Source organism: Halichoerus grypus, chromosome 8 (assembly GCF_964656455.1).
Source record: "Halichoerus grypus chromosome 8, mHalGry1.hap1.1, whole genome shotgun sequence".
NCBI lineage: Eukaryota > Metazoa > Chordata > Mammalia > Carnivora > Phocidae > Halichoerus > Halichoerus grypus.
The window spans coordinates 846783-866882 of record NC_135719.1 but is presented as its reverse complement, the minus strand read 5'-3'; the positions used below and the strand labels follow the sequence as shown (position 1 = coordinate 866882).

General features: G+C 61.4%; 1 protein-coding gene across 2 annotated transcripts in view; it reads left to right on the top strand.

The window, feature by feature from the left end:
- The window catches only part of RASGRF1 (Ras protein specific guanine nucleotide releasing factor 1), a 101698-nt gene that overhangs the window by 18749 nt on the left and 62849 nt on the right, over positions 1–20100 (top strand). For both annotated transcript variants that reach the window (XM_036068685.2, XM_036068686.2), the window contains exons 2-4: positions 5536–5642; positions 11793–11940; positions 19047–19139. In XM_036068685.2, the coding sequence (XP_035924578.1) occupies positions 5536–5642; positions 11793–11940; positions 19047–19139 (348 nt within the window). The remainder of the gene's footprint in view (positions 1–5535; positions 5643–11792; positions 11941–19046; positions 19140–20100) is intronic.

Sequence of the window (20100 nt, the reverse complement as noted above, 5' to 3'; positions counted from 1 at the left end):
TTGAAGTCCTTTGTGTATTTCTCAGTTCAGTTTTGTATTCGTCACCCTGTGACTTCTGTTTGGTACTTTCTCATGTTTTCTGTCTGTTGAAGTTCTCTGTGTCCATCTGTTCTTCTTCTGAGATCAGTGAGCTGCTCTGTGACTGTGACCGTGACTTTGAACTCTTTATCAGGTAAATTACCTGTCTCAGTTTCATGAAGGTTTTTTCCTGGAGTTTTATCTTGTTCTTTCATTGGGAGCATAATCCTCTGCTTCCTTATTTTGCTTGGCTGTGTTGGTTTCCATGTATTAGGTGAAACAGCTCTCTCTCCATCCTAAAGAGGTGACCACAGGAAATCTGGGGGTGGCTTCCAGTCTGCTGTCTGGGCAGCACCCTGGGGAGGTAGCCTGCCAGGACCTGTCTCTCTGATTGTTTCAGTCCCGTGGGGCCCAGAACCACAAGCCCCCTGGCCCACCAGAGCCAGATGTCCGAGGGACGTCCCTCGTGTGGACGTGCACAGCCACCATCTCTGGTGGGGCCATGGGGGGAGAGTGCCAGGGCAGAACAAGCCAAGCTTACCCACTGGGTGTGGTGGGGCAGGGGCCACGGCCTCCCCTCACTTTTAACACCCTGGACGTTCATAACCTTGGCCGTTCTCACACAGTCACGAAAACCTCCTTCTCTCCCAATCTTGCGACTTCCCCCGGAGAAGTTTGCCCCATCCCTCCATGCTGCCAGGGAAGTAGGATAAATGTGGGAAATAGGTTGGCATGGAGATCATTGTATCACCCACAGGGTCCAGCCCAAGGCTCTGCTTATTTGGGGTGAGCTTACCTGGATGCTGATAAATACAGCAGTCACCCCCCCCCCACCCCAGCAAAGGCCATAACCTCGGGGTCTTGCCTTCCCCACTTGGGCCTGTGCCCCTGAGAGACCGTGTGGCTGGCAAGCAGCAAGTGCTCAGGTGGTTATTGGCGGGATTATGTTGAGTTTCCTTAGGAGTAAGGGGATGAGGACCACAGACCCAGGGTGCCTGATGGAGACATCGTCAGAGGCCCGGAGCTGATGGAGCATTCGTGTATCTCCACTTGGCACTTACTCAGTACCAGACTCTGTGTGGGGCTGCGGAGTCCCCCGAGGAAGGAAGCTAACCCCGGCCTGGCCTTGAGTGGTCGGAGGCCCGTGGGTCCGTCAGACCTGTGAGGCTCCGTGGGAGGAGGGGCCTCAGGGAGAAGGCAATCCTCCAGCGACAGGAGGATTGGGGCCCACCGGACACCCCCAGCCCCCACCAGGCTGGGATCCAAACAAGCACCTTCCCCCGACCTGAAGCTCTAGGTCTCCCCTGGCTGACCCCAGGACACGGTGCCACACCTGGGCCCTCAGGCCACACCAGAGCAGCACACCTGAGCCTGACAGAGACAGGGGCCAGGCCAGAGCCACACCCAGAGCCTCCTGAAGGCTGTAGGGAACGACGGGGAACCGTCCCAGGCCTAACCAGAGCCCCGGGGAAAGGTGCAGAGCACACGGTCTCACCCAGGCTGTGTCTCTCCCTCCCAGTGGACAGGTGGGTAGGTGGGTAGGTGGATGGAGACGTGTGTAGACAGGGAGGTGGAGGGAGATGTGGATATACACAGAGATGGTGTAGGTACAGAGAGAGAGGGCATGGAACTCAGGAAGACCGAGCCTGGTGTGTCCGCCCAACTACCCACTTCACAGAGGAGGGCCCGAGCGTGCCAGAGGAAGGGGCCCACCTGCCCCGAGCCGCACTGTGGTCAGACTCCACGTCCAGTGTCCTTTCTCTGACCAGGAGGCCACTTGGCCCTCTTAACTCTGGGTGTGTCCTGGCCCGTCACTGAAAAGAACCCTGGGTGACTGGGGAGCCCGGGCACGGCCCCTGCGGGGGCCACCTCACACCTCCAACCGCAACCCCTCCGTGAGAGGGTGGTCCCCCACCTCGCAGGTGGCTGCACCCCCATGGGATACTGGGCCGCACCTGCAGGGGACCAGCCGCCTTCCCGTTCCCGCCCTGCCGGTGGTTTACTGGGTCCCTCTGCGCACGGGTCTGAGAGCCTGACGTTTTCCTTCGGTCTTTCTCAGTTCTCCAAATTGCCTTTTTCTTAGCGTCTTCCCAGAACCTGGAATTCAGCCTTTGTCTCTGCATATGGGGACTTTGTTCTTTCCCAGTGGATTTTACTTCCTTTCTCTGTTTTTGTGTCTCTGCCCGCCCCCCGTCTCTGTCTGCATCTCTGTCTGCATCTCTCTGTCTCCGTCTCTGAATCTCTGTCTGCATCTCTCTGTCTCCGTCTCTGAATCTCTCTCTGCATTTCTGTCTGCATCTCTGCATCTCTGTCTCTGTCTCTGTCTCCGTCTCTGTGTCTCCCTTCCCTCACCCCCAGCCCCCACGTGGAGCAAAGCCTGTTCACACGGCCACCCGTAGTCAGGATTTGCAGTGGCTCAGAAGGGCTGGGTGGAAGTTTACTCTCCCTTCCTGAGCACTGTCTGTTAGTCACTCGGGCCCGGGCTTGTGGACACCAGGGCTTGGGGGAAGGTGTACAAGAACAAAGGGAGCCCGCCGCCCCCACAGCCTCTGAGGCACCTACACGGCAGCCCGGGCCGCCTGGGGCCGCAGAAGCGGCGCTGGGCCTTGAGCCGCCCTGTCCTGGCTCAGCAGCGCTGTTTCCTGGAGGGGACCTTGGGCACAGCACGGCGTCTTGCCTCCGCGTCCCTGTGAAAGGGGGTAATGCGCATGACTCCTAGGGTGGGAGTGCTCCCGGCGAGGCCAAGTGCACGAGGAACCCGGGCCTGGGACCTCCAGTGTCTCCTCCAGCTGAGGCTCCCGAGCGGCCCGCACAGCACCCCCCTTGTCCTCTGCCCTGAGGATGCCCTGGCATTCCGCAGAGCTCACTCCAGCATGATCAGCCTGCTCGTCAGGAGGTGCAGTGAGGTTTCCGGGTTGTGCCAGCTCCCCAGGCCCCCACACGCACCCCACCAGCAGCCTCTACTCCTGGACTTCTAGCCCGTCCATCGTGGGGGTCTGGGTGCTGTCACCAAGGACAAGAGATGCAAGACACTTGTGAGGAGCCTGGCCACAGCCACGGGCTTAGCCTGGAGCAGGGGTGACAGGGATAGGATGGAGGCCAGGGAGAGGGATGGGTGGGCTAGCCTCGGCCTGCGGAGGCCACTGGGAGGGGCTGGGGAGGGAGCCTCTGGGAGCCGATCGTGCCCTGAGGGGCAGCAAGCTGAGCGTCCTCACGGCTTGAAAGCCAGAGGTCTCTCTGCTGGTAGGGTTCAGACCTGGAGGCTTCTAAGCTGGCTCCCTGTGGTTACATTTCCTGCTGAGGCAGGATTGCAGCGGTTACAGTGCACATGGGGGTAAACAGAACAGCCGCGTGCTTCCCCACTGAGCTGAGCTGACTGCGAAGAAGCTTCTGTTCGGGGTGAGGGGACTTAGCCAAGCCCCTCCTCCCCACAGCTCTGAAGGGCCAGGCTTGGGGACCTCCACCCACCTGGCCCCTCCTGGGACCAGCAGCTCTGGGGCACCTCCCCGCCCCCGGCAGCTTGGCAGGGAAGAAGACCACTCAGTGGGCCCACCCAGCTCCAGGACATCCGCCCTGGGGACCCGAGGGGACCCATTGCACCTGTCTGTGCGCAGCTGAGAGTCCCCTCCTTCTGAGTTAGGACGCAGAGTCACCTGTCTGTGGGCTCGTTAGGCGTTCTCATCTTCCCATCCCAGTGCCAAGCCCTGGCCGGAGGGGACAGGAGGTGCCTGGGGAAGGTCTGCTTTCCAGCTGTGGGGTCCCGGGCAAGTGGCGCAACCTCTGTATGCGGAACAGATTAACACTTCCTCCACCTGGTGCAGGCGGGAATCGGTGAGATCACGGGAGACGAGCGCGGGGTGTTCATCATCTCTCGGGAGGCGGGGAACGTGCCGCAGAGCCACCTACACAGCTCTTCTTCACCTGCTGCTTTGGGGGGGCGGGGGGCGTGCCCACCTGAGCCTTCCGAGTTCAGTTATTTGAGGCTGCAGCTGACATTTCATTCCACAGCCCCAGTTATCTGTTTCCTAGGAAACAAGTGAGAGACACTGACTCTCCAACCACACGCACGCACGCACACACACGCACACACGCACACCCCCTGGCTGCCACCGAGACTGACAATTAACAGAAACACAGTAAATGTCAGCAGAGGCTAAAAATAGTTTCCACGCTGCACCTCCGGCTGCTCCCTGCTCCGGGCGCGCGGGGGGAGGGACGGGGACAGCACCTCTCTGACACAGTGCCACACCGTGGCCCGGATGCGTCTCGGACCCGGCGGGCCTGCGGGCCCGTCTCTGCACCCCGCCGCCTGCCTCCCTCCCACCTCCACCAGCGTGAGACCCAGAGGCGCCGCGGGTTGGGCCCCCAGCACTTGGCTGGCCCATGCTCCCTGCCCGCCTCCCTCTGCGTCCTGAGGCTGACACCCCAACCCCCTCAGCAGCCTGGAGAGACACGGCCTAGGGGCGCACAGTCTGCGTATCCCTCCCCCACCCCACCCCGACCCCCTAAAACCTGCCCCTTGTCCCGCCAATGCCACGCCCCTCTCTAGGGCACCCCCGCCCCCTCGTCACTCGAGCCAGAAACCTGAGTGGTGTCCTCCTGGCTCTGTCCTCCCAGCCCGTCCCCCGCTGGGCACGGCCACCCAGGCCCTGCCCACCTGCCTGCCTTGTCTCTGGCATCCCTATTCCAGCCGTCCAGCCCCTCCCACCCCGAACACACCGGGGGCTCCAGACGTCTGTCCCCACGCTCCTTGTCCAACGTACATCAAACCTGGACCCATGCTCCACCCGCTGGGCAGCCGCCCTGCGCTCCCTGGGCTGACCCGAGGGCAGTGTTCTCTGCCCCCACAGCCCCTTGTTCTCGTCTCCCTCACAGCTGTGACCTTAGCTCACAGGTGTGCTCACTGGGCTACAGGCGTTCTAGGAGCTGAGGGGCGTTAACCTGGACGGTATAACACAGGTGTGTCTATTGTTGGCCGCTCTCCCTCCCAGGAGCCTGGGGTCAGGCCCTGTGCTTGAGCCGGCTCCAGGTCACCTGCACCAACAGGGGTGCTTCCGGTGGGCGCCCCTCGGGTTCCTGTCTGTCTGTTCATTGCTTTCACCCCAGGACCAGAAGAGCGCTTGGTACATTTCTGTGGAGTGAATTACAGCAAGCAGCACTCAGTTGGTACCCGATTCCCAAAGGGGATCCTCCCGCGGTGTTTTTTCTCTGCCTTCCTCCCAGCACACCTGATGGTTTAAAACTGGCTTTTTTGCAGTTTGTTGACAAATCGGGCTTTGTGGGTTTTGCTTCCTTCCTACAACATCCTAAGCATAGGCTCCGTTCCATCGTACAAAGCCTGCCTTAATCAGGAGTTTGAAAATGCTAACTGGAATAGCATTCCCGTGATCACGAATAACGAATCTGCGCCTGGCTGACGCGGCCGCGAGCGCTTCGCAAACCAGCCAGACTGAGACCCGCAGATCTGCGGGTTCCGCGGACACCCTGGTAATCAGAGATGTCTTCTTCTTGGTGCAGCATTATTTCACGGTCAACTTCAGCCACGAGAACCAGAAAGCCCTGGAGCTGAGGACAGAGGATGCCAAGGATTGTGACGAGTGGGTGGCCGCCATCGCTCACGCCAGGTATGTCCCGCCCACCCCTCAGTCGCTGCAGAAGAGGCTGAACCCAAGGGCCCCGCCCTGGCGCAAACCCAGGCCCCGGCGGGGGGGGGGGGGGGAGGAAGGGAGGGGAGAAGGAGAGCTGTAAGGAGGGCTCTTGGCAGGGGTCCCCTGGGAGCCCTGGAGCTCTGGGTCTGTGCCCCCCTCGGTGCCACCAGGAGCGGGAGACCTGAGAAGCAGCCTCCCACCTGCTTTAATGCACTGGCTCCGTCCTTCCCAGTAGGAAGCTGAGCCCAATTCCGTCGGGGTCAAGGGTTTTATGGCTACCAAAGTCTAAGCCCGGGCTCCAATCCGGATGCAGCCACTAATCTGCTGCATGACCATGAACAGCTCCTGTCTTTTCTCTGGGCCTGTTTCCTGTTCTATAGAGGGAGATCCTCTAAACTTCTCTGAGCTCAGGGATTCCAGACCCCCTCCTCATTCCCAGCAGTGTGTGCCCCTCGCTGGAGGGGCCAGATGGAGAGAAGAGCAAAGGGCTCTATGTTGCAGAGAAAATGAGGCTCCACACTGGATTGAGTCTCTTGGGTTGTAGGGAAGTGACAGGCCTATGGGCTGGGGTGTGTCTCCACAGCTGACCATCCCCTGGCAGAACCGGGTCCTGTCTGAGGGCAGGGACCCCCAGAGTCACCCCTCTCAGCAGGTGATCTTTCTGGGTCAGCGGAGAGCGGTGTGCTTCTGTGTCTATCTTCCTATGGAGTGTAGGGTCCTGAGTGCACAGACCAAGTCTGATTCTTTGCATCCCCAGGGCTTAGAGAGGCATAGACAAGTGGTCAGCAAATGTGGACTGGAAGAATTCAAAAATGAATGAATGGATAGAGAATGGATGCAAGGTTGGATGTTGAATGGAAGATGAATGGTGGATTAATAGAGGGTAGATGAATGATAAATGGATGTGTTTAAAATATGTGTGATGGTGGATGGATCGACAGGTAATGAGTGATGCATGGATGGTGTGTGGGGAGTGGATGGATGGATGGATGGATGGATAAATGGATGGGGATGGATGGATGGATGGATGGATGAACAGGTGTGAGGGTGGATAGATGGATAGGTGAATGGGTCGGTAGGTGGATGGATGGATGGGTGAATGGGTGGGCAGGTGGATGGATGAGTGGGTGGGTGATTGTATGGATAGGCAAATGGGTGGGAGGGTGAATAGATGGATAGGGAAATGGGTGGGTAGGTGGATGGATGGATGGGTGAATGGGTGGGCGGGTGGATGGATGAGTGGATGGGTGAATGTATGGATAGGCAAATGGGTGGGAGGGTGGATAGATGGATAGGGAAATGGATGGGTAGGTGGGTGGGTGAGTGGGTGGATGGATGAATGGATGGATGGATGAATGGGTGGGTGGGTGGATGAATGGATGGATGAATGGATGAATGGATGGGTGGGTAGGTGGATGGTTGAATGGATGGGTGGATGGGTGGGTAGATGGATGAATGGATGGGTGGGTGGGTGGATGGATGGATGCGTGGTGGATGGATGGGTGAATGGGTGGCTGGGTGAATGGATGGGTGGGTGGATGGATACCAGGGCCCTTCCTTGAGCCCTGGAACAAGCCAGCTGACCAGAAACCCTTTATTATGGCCTAACACTGACTGTGACCTTGAGGTCAGGCCGTGCCCATTCCGGTCCCCGAGGAGTGTCTAGTCCAGCCATGGAGACCAGGTTCTCACACATGACCTTGTAAAGTCAGGCTCTGAGTGTGGTGCTGGGCAGTCGGATGGTTGCAGGTGTTCCCCAGGGCTGTCCCGTCCGGTCAGGAAGACATTAGACATGCTCACGGCTAGCTCTGGTACACGAAGGCCCTAGTAAGTACAAGGCACCACGAGGAAGAGACATTACTTCCATCTGCAGGGAGATGAGCGAAGCTGGAAATAGGGTGACATTTGATCTAAGCCAGAGGACCAGGGGCATATTTAAGGGGTTTAACTATGAGCACTTCGGCCCCCAGCCCCACCCCAAGGCTGATGTAGGAGAGAGGCTTCCAGGAATAATGAAGAGACCAAGTGTGGGTTTTGTAAGGTGGAGTGTAACCAGGTCGTAACGGGTCTTGAACACCCAGCTGGGGTGTTTGGCCTTTACTCTATGAACAGTGGGAGCTATCGAAGGTTTTACACCAGGGCAGTAACACGGTCAGGGCTACAGTCTTGAGCGGAAATTGTCGGTGTCGTGGAGGATGGATTCACATGGGAAGAACCCAGACTCGGGGACAGCAGGCGGACCTCAGTCTCCCCACACTAACCAAGAGCAGGGTTGTTTTGAGAACCAAATGAACCTGTTTATGTGGAGGGGCTTTCTACGTGTTGAAGCGATACAGAGTTCTAATTGGTTGTACATTCTGAGAACCAGGACTACGCTGATTTAGAAAATCCACTGGTACAAAAATGTCTTAGAGGCAGTGAGACTCTATTACGTATGGAGTCCAGCCCGGCGAAGGGTGCATAGACACAGCAGCAGAAGGTGGGCCGGGGTGGGGCCCCACAACGCACACAAGCAGGCAGGAGCGGAAAATGGCTCAGCCACTTCAGAAAACTGTTAGATAGTTGCTTACAAATTAGCAATTTAAAACTTGCTAGGCCTGCTCTGTGACCAGCAATTCCAACCTTTTGGTGTTTATCTGAGAGAAACAAAAAACATCCACAACAAGTCTTGTATACACGTGTCCTTTAGCAGCTTTATGCACAGTAGTCCCCAGACTAGAACTAGCCGAGGTGTCCATCCGCAGACAGACGTGCAGATGAGCCCGATAGGTCCACACGACAGAATACCGCTCAGCGATGGAAAGCAACCCGCCACAGACACGCGGAACACAACGGATCAACGTCAAAGTCAACGTGGCGAGGAAGAAGGACCAGACACAAAAGAGGGCAGGCGGTCTGATTCCAGGGACGTGAAATTGTACGATAGGCCAAGCTCGCCTGTGGCGAAGGAATCTGAGCAGGAGTCGCTTGTGGGGTGGGGCTGGCTGGGAGGGGTGCGAGAGAACTTGCTGGGGTGACGGAACGTTCTTTGTCCCAGGTGAGGTATGCAGGGATCAAAACCTGTCAGACCATGCACTTAAGGCCTGCGCTTTCCATTCTGTGCACATGAAACCTCGAATTTTAATGATTAGTTCTGCAGCCCCAAGTCTCTGACCTCCCCCTTCCATGACCCAGCAGAGAAAACTCCATCTTAGACGCTTCAAGTGATTGGGTCAGGCCCACCGAGATCATCTCCCCGTCTTAAGGCCAGCTGCGTCTGTAATACCACCTGGCAGCGGGGGTAGAGACCCGTCCGATCTGTGGTCCCGGGGATCCGGAGGGATTACACCCCAGCGTGGGAGAGGCCGTCCTGGGGCTGACTTACATGCTTCTCTATCTCCAGGGGGAAAGTGCAGACGCTGAGCCGTATGCAGCCCCCAGCCCAGTCCGTCGTGAGTGTGTGTGAGTGTGAGGTGCGTGCGTGTCAGGAGGGAGCCTGGCTCGGTTCCACAGCCCTGTTGAGCAGTGAGCAGTTTTGCCCGAACCTTATTTAGTTTCTACTTGCATTTACGTAATAGATACATTGTACGTACAAAAGTAAGTTGTAGGGTCCACAGCGTGGTCTCTCGGTCTCTCGGTGCTACGTGTCCACACTTCAGGGAGGGAGCTGTGGGCGCGCGCAGCCCCACGCCGTCGGGGACAGGAGCCCCGTTCTAGCTCCAGCTGCCGCGCTCACAGACTCTTGTTTGGGGCAAATCTCGTCCCCTCTCGGGCCTCAGTTTCTCCAGGTAAAAAATGAGACCGTGGGTCTTTCGTGGCTCCCGAGTTTCCTTCCAGCTCTGAGTCTCCAAAGACAGTGCTGCCCAAAGAGGTGCTCAGTACCTCATTATTGGGGGGGACAGAGAAGCCCAGATTGGCTGCATGGGAGACCCGGCTCCACGCAGAGCACCAGCGCCCGCGACAAACGAACCAAGTCTCAGATTTCCACGCCCCTGGAGTGCGGAGAAGGGCGGCAGCGTGAAGACAGACCCCGTCATCTCCCTGCTGAGTTTTCTTTTCAAAGAGAATTGAGCCTCTTGGGAAGTGGAGAAACTTGAAAACCTAATATTCTAGTTCACACTCATTTTCGTAAGGGAAGCAGAGTCCTCGTCTCAAGCAAATAGTCCTGCCAAGCAGAGTCCGCTCTTACAGCCTTATTGATCTTTAGACGGGTGGGGAAGCCAGGACCGAGCTTTGATTTCGGGATCAGGACCCTCCCCAGGCACGTGTTCCAGGTCCACCACGCGCCCCGCTCCCCCTGCCCCGTCTACCCGCCCCACCACCCCCTGCCGCCTTCAGGGCCGGCGGGAGTCACAACCAGGCTTTCTCAGCCTCCTGGAGTCCCCCCGACCGCCTCAGTGCAAGGCCGTGCCCCACGCGCAGCTGCCTGGGTTCCCGTGTCATTTAGGGCTGAGAGGACGTGTGTGCGGGCCCTGAGCCGGTGACTGAGGCCGGCATCACTAGCCCGGCGCCCCACTGACCAGCCACATCCAGGGCAGCTGAAAAGTCATGTAAGAAGACGCCAGACGGGAAAGTGTCCCCTCGATTGGGCATGTGGGGAGCCCGCTGGTCACCCCGACAGGGGCCCCGCTCCGGTGGGCGCAGGTGGCCGCCCTGGGCTGCCCTGGGCTAGGAGCGAGCAGGGGACGGACAGTGGGGATGATGGGTGAGGGCAGGCTGCGCTCTGAACAAACCGTGCTGCACAGGTGGGGGGGGCTGGGTTTGTCCCTCACGGGGAGGGACTCAGGGCTCCCTATGTGCCGAGGAGAGAGAGCCCGTGGGACAGGGGCCGCTGCTGACACAGAAGGGATGGACATTCGGGGGTCCAGGACGGGACGAGCAGGGCCTCTGCCCTCTGACAGGGAGGGCAGTCACAGTGTGGTGACCATCCACGCTGGCACAGCCCCGTTTCACGGATGAGCAAACCAAGGCTCCGTGGGAGGTCCCTGGGCTAATGGGTGTGCGAGCGAGCGAGGCCGGGCCCGGCAGGTAGACTGGGTCAGAGCACAGGGCCTCAACCAGAATCTGCACCTGCAGGGCAGGGGTGGCCGTGCTGGGGGGCTGGCGGGACCAGCAAAGGAGTGTGAGGATGACGCAGGCGGGCTGCAGGGCAGGAACAGGGCCGCCCGCGGGGCAGGGGCGAGGCTGGAGAGGTGAGGCGTGGAGCTGGGAGGTGGGCAGGGAGCTCCAGCGGCTGAGGTTGGAGGCCAGAAACTGGGAGCCCTCTGCTGTGGAGAAGCTGAGGGTGGGAGGAAGCTGGGACGCAGGCGCAGGGAGGGGAGGGGAGGATGGGGACCAGGGACAGGGAGGACCTTCCCTCTGCGGCCATGCCTGGCCTCCCGGCCTCCTGCGCCGATGGGCCCCACTGAGGCTTCCCTTGCAGAGCCGCTCGGCGCTCCTCTACGGAATGGTGTTTCCCCAGCTCTGACACCTTCACACGGCCCTGCTCGTGCTGTGGGGTGTCGGGGAGGACCCTGGCCAGAACACAGGCGACCTGGCTCCACCCTCAGAGGCTTGGGACCGGTGACCTTGGGCAGGGCACGGCAGCCCCCTGCCTGGCTGGTCTTCGGCTCCCCCAGCCAGGACACGCTGCAAGTCTGAGGCCTATTAATCTACACAAATGCTGGGCTACCTCTTCTGCCCTCTGCTTATCCTGGGGGGGGCCCTCTGACCTGGCCCCCTAACCTTCCAGCCTTGTTGCCGGTCTCCCCCAACACAAGCCTCCTGGCCGAGGCTGCCCTGGGGTGGTCCTGTGCCCAGAGCCCTGGGTTTGGCGTCAGAGACCTGGGCTGGGGGGCACCCCCGGAGTCTGGGTCGGAGAACACAGCATTGCGGCTAGAGCCAGAGCTAGCCCAGGAAAGAGGGCAGGGGAGACAGGCTTCAGACAGAAGATCTGCCTGTGCAAAGGGCCGGGGGCCTTGCTGGGGGAAGACGGCGCCAGTGGGACCCAGAGGTCAGGGCGCGAGCCGGGAGTTGGGGAGAAGGCCCCGGGCGCTGTGTGCAGGCCTCGGGACCTCGGGAGTGCCGTCGGTGGGGGCGTCCCACCTGGGCTGGACTTCTAGGGCTCAGGCAGGCAGCGTGTTAACCCGCGTGTCCGTCTGTCCGCAGCTACCGGACGCTGGCCACGGAGCATGAAGCGCTGATGCAGAAGTACCTGCACCTGCTGCAGATCGTGGAGACAGAGAAGACGGTGGCCAAGCAGCTGCGGCGGCAGATCGAGGACGGGGAGATCGAGATCGAGCGGCTGAAGGCAGAGGTGCCCACCGGCCGGGTCCAGGCCCCAGACCGGCACCGCACACCACCCCGGGCTCCTGGAGGGGCGGGGAGCGGGGGCTTGTGACCGGCAGAGCAGGAAGGGTGCATAGTCAGATCTGGGCTCAAATCCCACCTCTGCCCCCAAGCCCTGTGCCTCAGTGTCTTCATCTGTAAGATGGGTTTTTTACCCTCACCCGGCAAGGTTTGGAGGATGGCGCAAGATGAGGGGCGGGTTGCAGGAGCCGTGCCGAGGGCCACGCTGACTAAGCATCCTGCGTCACCAGCCAGCACGGCAGGGGCTCAGGGGCGCGGGGGGGTCAGTGTCACGGCAGCCCCTTCTCTGTGCTCTTCCGGGGCTCGCTGGGCGGCCGTCTGGGGACTGCGCTGTCACCAGGCTGAGCCTGCTGGGACCGTGATACTGAGCGCCGTCCATGAAGCGGTATCTCCTTAGAAATGCAGCGCCCAGGCCTCCGCACCCACCCACCGTGGGAGGATCTGAGCCCTCGCCCCACAGCGCACACGGCACCATCTGGCCACATCACACGAGAGCCGTGGGCTCTGCGCTGAGGAGGGGATGGGAGAGCACAGATTCTGGCAGTCAGAGTCAGCTACGTAATTTCCAGGGCCCAATGCAAGGGGAAAATGCAAGGCTGCGGCCAGGAAGTCACCCCCCTCCCCACAGCCCACCACCCCAACCCATGGTGGGCAGGTGACCCCCAACTTCAACCTCCACCTCCCCCAACCTCTGCACCATGATGCACTCGGTACCCAGATTACGGGGTCACCCACCGAATGCACCAGCTGCTGTCTCCCACGCCTCCCTGAGACCCCACGGGTGCGCACTGGACGCCCCCCCGCACCTACACCGAGGCTCCTGCAGGTGGATTCCAGTGTCTCCTGCTGATGCCACCCAGCTGCTCCCAGACAGAGGGTAGCAGTGGTCGTGCGTCCCAGGGTGCCCGGGTGTGGGGAGTGGGCAGCCGAGAACCCGCCTCGGGGAGGCGGCGAGTGAGAGGTAGGAGCACTGTGAGCTAAGGCTCTGAGACCCTGAGCTGTGCCCCACAGTCCCATCAGATGTCACTTATAAAACAGAACTCAGAGGAAATTATTAAGAATTTCAAGATGGGAGCGGCAGAGCTGGGCGCTCCAAGCACGGTCCCGTCCCATGCTCCTGAAGCCAGCTCTTCCTGGAGCGGTCAGACTGGAAGGCATCGATCCCACCTTGTGGCTTCATCACGAAGCTGCAGTGTCCCCTTGGGAGTTCGGGTTCAACCAAATGTCAGGTTCAGCATAGCTTCCCCAGTCCTGCATCGGGCACCTCGGACCGGCCGCCTCGGTCCGCCCATGACCATCCTGAGGGGATGCAGGCTCAGAGACCGCAAGCCACCTGCCCAAGCACACACAGCTGGGGGGCACAGAGCTGGGACTGGAGCCCAGGGCTGGCTGTCCACTTGTCAGTCTTTCCACTCTGCTCGGAGCCTCTTCCCACACGGCTCCAGGATGCAAGCTTGTCCCGTCTCTAAGCCACCTGGTTCATTCTGGAATCAGAACCATCCCGGAGACCACCCCCCGGGGATCTCCCCCAGCCCAGCACACATCCCCGAGTCCAGGCTGCACCCCTTGAGGAACCAGAGGCCCGACCCCAGTCCCACATTATTAGCTTTATGAGCAAGGCGGTCCGGGTGCCATTCAGTCACTCACTCAGCCTGCGACCCCTGACCGCTGCCCACGGCCTCATCCTCTTCCCCATAACTCCCGGGTCTCGAGGGGCTCCAGCCAGTGCCCAGAGCCGTGAGCCCTGCGCCCTGCACCCTTGTCATCCCACGTTCCTGCCTTGTGGAGTCCTGGCAGGTCCAATGCCTCCTCCCAGGCCCCCGCCCCAGCCGGGAGAACGCTCACTGCCCCTGCTCCGTTCCCACACCCCGCCTGCCTCAGCAGAGCCGACTCCATGCCCGTCCGCCGCCCCAGCGGCCCGGGGGGTGGTGCTCCTGGAGGGCCAGGCTGCCGCTTCTCACTCGCTCCTTATGCCTGGCACGTAGTAGGTGCTCAGAGAATGCATGGGCGTCACGCTCTGAGCTGGGTCCTGGAGCGATGGAAGTGTCTCCCGCTGGGTCTGACTGGGGAACGATGACATCAGCATTGTCACGGAGCTTGCGGTGTGAACCCAAGCAGAAGTGAGTTCTTTTATGGGCAGAGAGGGTGTGGGTTCACGTGGCATGTGGCCTTGGAGGGTTTCAGGGCTCTGTGCGCGAGAGCAGGGGTGGGTGCCGAGGGGAGTCCCGTGTCGCTGGGGAACAGAAGCAGGTCGGTAGTGAGTGTGCGTGTGAGTGTGTGTGTGCGTGTGAGTGTGTGCGCGTGAGAGTGTGCGTGTGCGTGTGAGTCAGATGGCAGCAGAAGCCAACGTGGAATGTGGAGCAATGCTTCCAACTGAGTGCATCACCCTCCAGGGCAAAAGACGCCTTTCAAGAAGACTTGGACAGAAAGGCCGTCTTGGGCTTTCGGGCTGTAGCCTCTGTCTCACACACACACCCTGCAGGCGGGTGGACACAGCCAGTTCCCAGGAAGTAGGCCGTGAGGGATGCAGGAGGCCTTGGAACGGGACCGCTGGAGGGATCTGAAGACGCTGAGGTCCACAGCAAAGGGAGGGACTTATCCAAGGTTGCTCCAAGGTCACCTGAGTGATGGAGTCCCAGCCCTCGGACTTGGGTCTCCTGGCTCCAGATCCTTGGCCCGTGCCTACCCCCTGAGGAGCCAGGTCTGATGAAAGGAGGCAAATCTGCCGACCACAGTGTCACCTGGATGGCCCCGAGCCCCCACGGCCCACCGGTCCTCCACCAGCCAGACACAGCTGCTCAAGCCTGTCCCGCACACCCCCGAGGACGTGCAGGGGCTCGCCTTCCCCTGCCCTCACCCCACACTGCTCCGTACACCGCCGGTGGTCGGCTCGCGCATCGGTCAGGGTGACCCGGATCCCACAGCAGTCACCACCCCCACATCGCGGGGGCTTCAGGCAGCAAGGGTTGCTTCCTCCCTCACACGGGGTGTCCACTGGGGGTCCTGCTCCCGAACGCTTGCTCGGAGTCAGGGACACAGCCGACGGAGCCCCCAGCTCACACGTGGGGAAGGGAACTGCGAGCAATGAGCGCACCTCCGCTCACACTTCCGTGGACACAGCGCGTCACAGGACCAGGCCCGCCGTCCCGGGGCTGAGAAGCACAGTCCTGCCTCGTCTGTCCGTGGAGGAGAACCAGAGTCTGCAGAAGCCCTAATGGCCACCTGACTGTGCCTCCCCCTTCCGTCCCCAAGCCCCCAACCCGGGCTGTCGTGCAGAACATGGAACGGACTTCCCGAAAGGTGTGAACACAGCAGAGGAGTGGCTTCCACGGCTGAGTCAGAAACCAGCTTACACACGGGAGACGCCCCGCCCTCGCGTCCCCTGGCCCTTCCCGGCGGGGGGATATCTCACCAGGACCCCCATACACACAGCGTGGTGCTCGGGAGCTGGCTCCTAGCGGCCTGCAGGAGGCTGCCGTCTAGCCTTCAGAAGTTCTGCAGGCTGGTTACTCCATGTGTGGGAGCTGGACGTGGACTGTTTCCACCATGAACTCGGCAGGTGCTGCCAGTGGGGGTCTTTCCTTCAGAGAGCCCATCATTAAGCATTTCACAGTTTCCTTTCCTTCGGGCCCAGCTACAAAATTTGCAGGGCTTGGGGCACAAGGAAGACCCAGGGCCCTCAGAACGTCCGGGCGGCAACAGCCGAGCCCTCAGCCAAACCTGGGCCCTTGTGGGTCTGGGGCTCTGCGCGGGTCCTGCTCCCGGTCCCCAGCCCCATCGCTGCGCCCTGCAGCCCCGCGGCCGCCTCTCTCCAGGGACACACGAGATTGCACCCCAACGGAAGTCTGCACCGCACCGTGCACCCCTGCTCTCTGGCTCACCCGACCACCCCCAGCCAGGCCCTGTCTTTCGTCCACGCAGCTGAGGACCTGCTAAAGCAAAGGGGCATCCACCTCTGAGAAGAAGCATCCGCTCCGGGCACCCCGCTTGGCAGCATTCCACTGTTCCAGCAGTGATCTTTCTCCCGTTGATGTTCAGAGGGGAGTGTGGAGCGGTGATGCAGGTCCCGCAGGGCAGGGTAGGAGCTTAGATGCAGTCCTAACACGTTATTGGCTTGAAGCACCCCGAGTCCCGGAGGCCTGGCTCTGGAAGGACCCTCGAGATCTTCAGTGCAGGGTTTGGATCAGTCTTGCAAACAGAGCTTGCCATGGATCCCCGGCACGGAAGGTAGGGCAGTGAGGAGACCGCTCTGGGGAACGTGGGAGAGCGCAGCCGACCCCGCAGTGGGCACTGGGGCGCACCTCCACGCCTGGAGGCTTGCCTCCCGTGTCCCCTGCTGCCTTGGCACGCCACACCCTGCATGCCCCGTGGCTCCGTCCACAGCATCCCCTCCACTGGAAGTCCTCTGTCCCATAGCCCTCCTGTTGGACTCCTATTCATCCTTCAGAACCTCTTCTGGATGGCCCTTGCTGCTTCCCTGGGGAGACCCCCCCTGCAGTGGCCGCACGCCTGTTCTGGCCTTGTCCTGTTGGGCTGACCCCCCTGTTAGGCTGGGAGCCCCTCCAGGGAGGGGTCTGGCTTCTCCATCTCCAGGTGCATCTTGCCAGAGCCCAGCACAGAGATGCACAAGGACATGTGAGCGAGGTTGGCCCAGGAGGACGCAGATGGGCACCTGGATGGCTTGCAAGAGGCCAGAGGGGATCGAGCAGGAAGGAGAGGACGCTGGGCCATGTGTCAGCTCCTTAAAGAGCAAGAAGTACGGGGTCTTTAGCAAAACCTTGGCTGCTAACAAAAAAACACCTGGATGAATTGCACCGTCAGCTGCTGTACTAAACGCATTCTGGATCAGAGACGCCATCGGGGCCGGTGGGCAGCCAGCCAGGGGGCGGGCAGGAGCCCAAGTGCCAGCTCTCTGGGGCCGTCATTGACGAGGGTCAACCGAGCAGCCCCTGGGTGCCAGCCTAGCAAACCGGCTCCAAAGCAAATCCCCCCCCCAGAGGGGACCGGCCAGGTTTCGAGAAAGGTTGCCGGTGGGAGCTCCATGGGGTTGGGGTTCCCACCACCTCCCAACGCCTGCTCCTGGCAGGAAGGAGCCACGGCCCACGACCTCTGTAGGGTCCCCGGGCTCACAGCACTCCAGAGTTTGCCCACCCAGCCCGCTCCTTAAGTAAAGACCCCAGGGCTTGCCGGCCTGCCTGAACATGGAGCGTAGCGCCTGACCTCATTCCGTCTCTTTCTCGCCCTGGGCCTGCTGAGGAGTTGTCCTGGAGTCTGAGCCTCAGCCTCCGCCTGAGAAGAGCGCCATCAGTTTTAGACACAGGCTACTTACACACACACACACACACGTGCATCGCCATTGTGAAGGGGGGGGTAGGGTGTGCAGAGCTGCGGCGGAGAAGTGACAATACCAGGCCAGGTGTGGGGCGCTGACTGGGCACCCCCGCGTTCCTGAGCTAAGAGCCTGCACGTGCACACGCGTGTGTCTGTGTGCACATGTGCACGTGCGTGTCCCTCAGCCCTCTGGAGCACAGGTCAAAGAGTCAGCCTGATGTCGACGTGCAGATGTTCTCAGAGAATTGAAAAAGGCCCGGGGAGGGGGGCGGGGCGGGGGGCGACGGGCGGAGGAAGAAGAGCCCGCGCCGGCCTGAGTGCTGCTCAGATATTTTCAGTCACTCTGCGAGCATCGCTGGGGTAATTTTAGCAACCAGGGGAGTGGAGAGCGGGTAACCGTTCCATTTTGCTTTCAAAACGCTCAATCGTGAGAGCCCATTCACTGTGCGGTCCAGCGAGTGGCCTTGAGGGGACAGAGCCCCGTGCTCTGCGGAGGGAGCTGGCTTGGTGGCCACGTTTGGAGGCTCCCCGAGCTACTATCTTCAGTCTGTGGGGCCGAGCGGCGGCAGCGTGCTCCTGGGGGTGAGCTCTGTGTTGTTGCTGTTGCTCCGATTCTCCCGGAGTCCACCTCCCTATGTCGTGCTCCGGTCTGTGCCGAGCACCCAGCCGCGCGTGACGTACCAGGAGCAGGTGGATGGGAGCAAGCAGAAGCACCGGCTCGGGGCGGCGGGCGAACGCGCCCCGGCCGTCCACTCGAGGAGGCCCAGGTGCCCGCCACCGTGTGGCCGGGCCCCCTCTCCTGGGCACCACCCCTTGGTTCTGTCCTTGCAGCTGTGCCGGGCTCTCTGATCCCCGCATCAGGCGCCTGGAGGCTTTCTAGGGCAGACGGGCGTTCCTTCCCAGGGCTGGCCCGTGTTTCTAGGCCAGCGGTGTCCACGGGGGGCTCCTGGGCAGAGAAGGGCTTCCGGGCAGCCCGGGGGGTGGGGGGCAGCCAGGCCAGCAGGAAAACACCGCTTTTCTCTGATTCCAGCACAGCTTTGTCTGAAAAAATAAGGGGACTGCCCAAGTGTCCATTTACAGATGAAGGGGTTGCAAAATAGGGTACGTAAGTACCACGGGAAATTACTCAAGCTTAACAAGGACGGTGTGCGGACACCTGCAGCAGCATGGGGGGACCTGGAGGACGTCACTTACACCAAGTGAAATCGGCCGGTCACAGAAGGACGGATTCTGTAGGATTTCAGTCCTGTGAGGACGGAGAGGAGTCAGGCTCATAGTCAGAAGGTTGATGGGGGGCTGGGCGTGGGGGGCGGCGGGGAAACGTTGTTTCATGGGGCCAGAGTTTCAGTGTGGGACGATGGAAAGTTCTGGAGATGGATGGCGGGGACGGCTGCACACGGCGTGCGCGTACTTTAATGCCTCTCAACTGTACCCCTGAAACAGGTTAAAATGGTTAAGTTTGATGTTATTTTGCCACAGTAAAAATTAAAAATAAAGGGGCTGATGGTTTGGGGCGTAGGAAAGACAATCGCAGATTAAAGGCAAAGCCCCCAGGTTACACTGGGGTGCCCGCTGCCCAGACCCCGGGTGCCAGGGCTCCCAGTCCAGTGCTCCCTCACCGTCCGGCTCCACAGCCTCCCACAGAGCAGGGGACACGCCGAAGGCCCCTGGGGGAGGTGACAGGGCGCTCGCTCACCGCTGGGACCCGCGTCTCTGTTACAGATCGCGTCCCTGCTCAAGGACAATGAGCGCATCCAGTCCACCCAGACCGTCACCCCCAACGATGAGGACAGCGACATCAAGAAGATCAAGAAGGTCTGTAGCAGCCCTCCTAGAGAGCCTCCTGGCACTGTCACCCCTGCCCCCCCGCCCCCAGGGCAGGCCGCCCCCCAATTCAGCCTGAGACAGGACCCCTGAGCAGCACTGGTCAGGCGGGTTCTCCGGGCCGTCCCTGGGGGTGGTGGCCTCCCCGTTTTATGTGTAGAACAGGCTCCAAAGCGGAAGGAACCCAGGCTGCAGGCTCCAGCTGCAAGCTTTTCTCATATAATGGGGGCAACCTCCTGAGGCCCCCCCGGCCCCCGACCCCCTGCCACACACCCCCGCCCCCTCCCCACTGCCACAACCCCCCGCGCCCTCCCCCCTGCCACCCCCCCGCCCCCTCGCCCCTGCCGCCCCGCACCGCCCCCTCCCCCCTGCCACACCGCCCCCCCCGGCCCCCTCCCCCCTGCCACACCCCCCCGCCCCCTCCCCCCTGCCACACCCCCCCGCCCCCTCCTCCACTGCCACACCCCCCGCCCCCTCCCCCACTGCCACACCACCCCCCCCGGCCCCCTCCCCCCGCCACACCCCCCCGCCCCCTCCCCCCTGCCGCCCCGCACCGCCCCCTCCCCCCTGCCACACCGCCCCCCCCGGCCCCCTCCCCCCGCCACACCGCCCCGCCCCCTCCCCCCGCCACACCACTCCCCCAGCCCCCTCCCCACTGCCACACCGCCCCCCCAGCCCCCTCCGCACTGCCACACCCCAGCCCCCTCCTCAAGCAGATCCTTCCTCTCACAGCTGCCCCCTCTAGTCCCCCGCCCACCTCGGCATGGGAGCCCCTGGACCCCAGAGCTGCCCCTGCCGGTTTGCCCCGTGAAAGTCCAGAGGTCGTAGAAGGCCCTGGGAATCCGCCTGGTGGCTGGGGTGCCGACCAGCACTGTGGGCCGGCCGAGGGCGGCAGGTGCACAGGGAAGGGGCGTGTGTGTGTGTGCAAGCTGCCAGACTGGAAGCTGGGGAG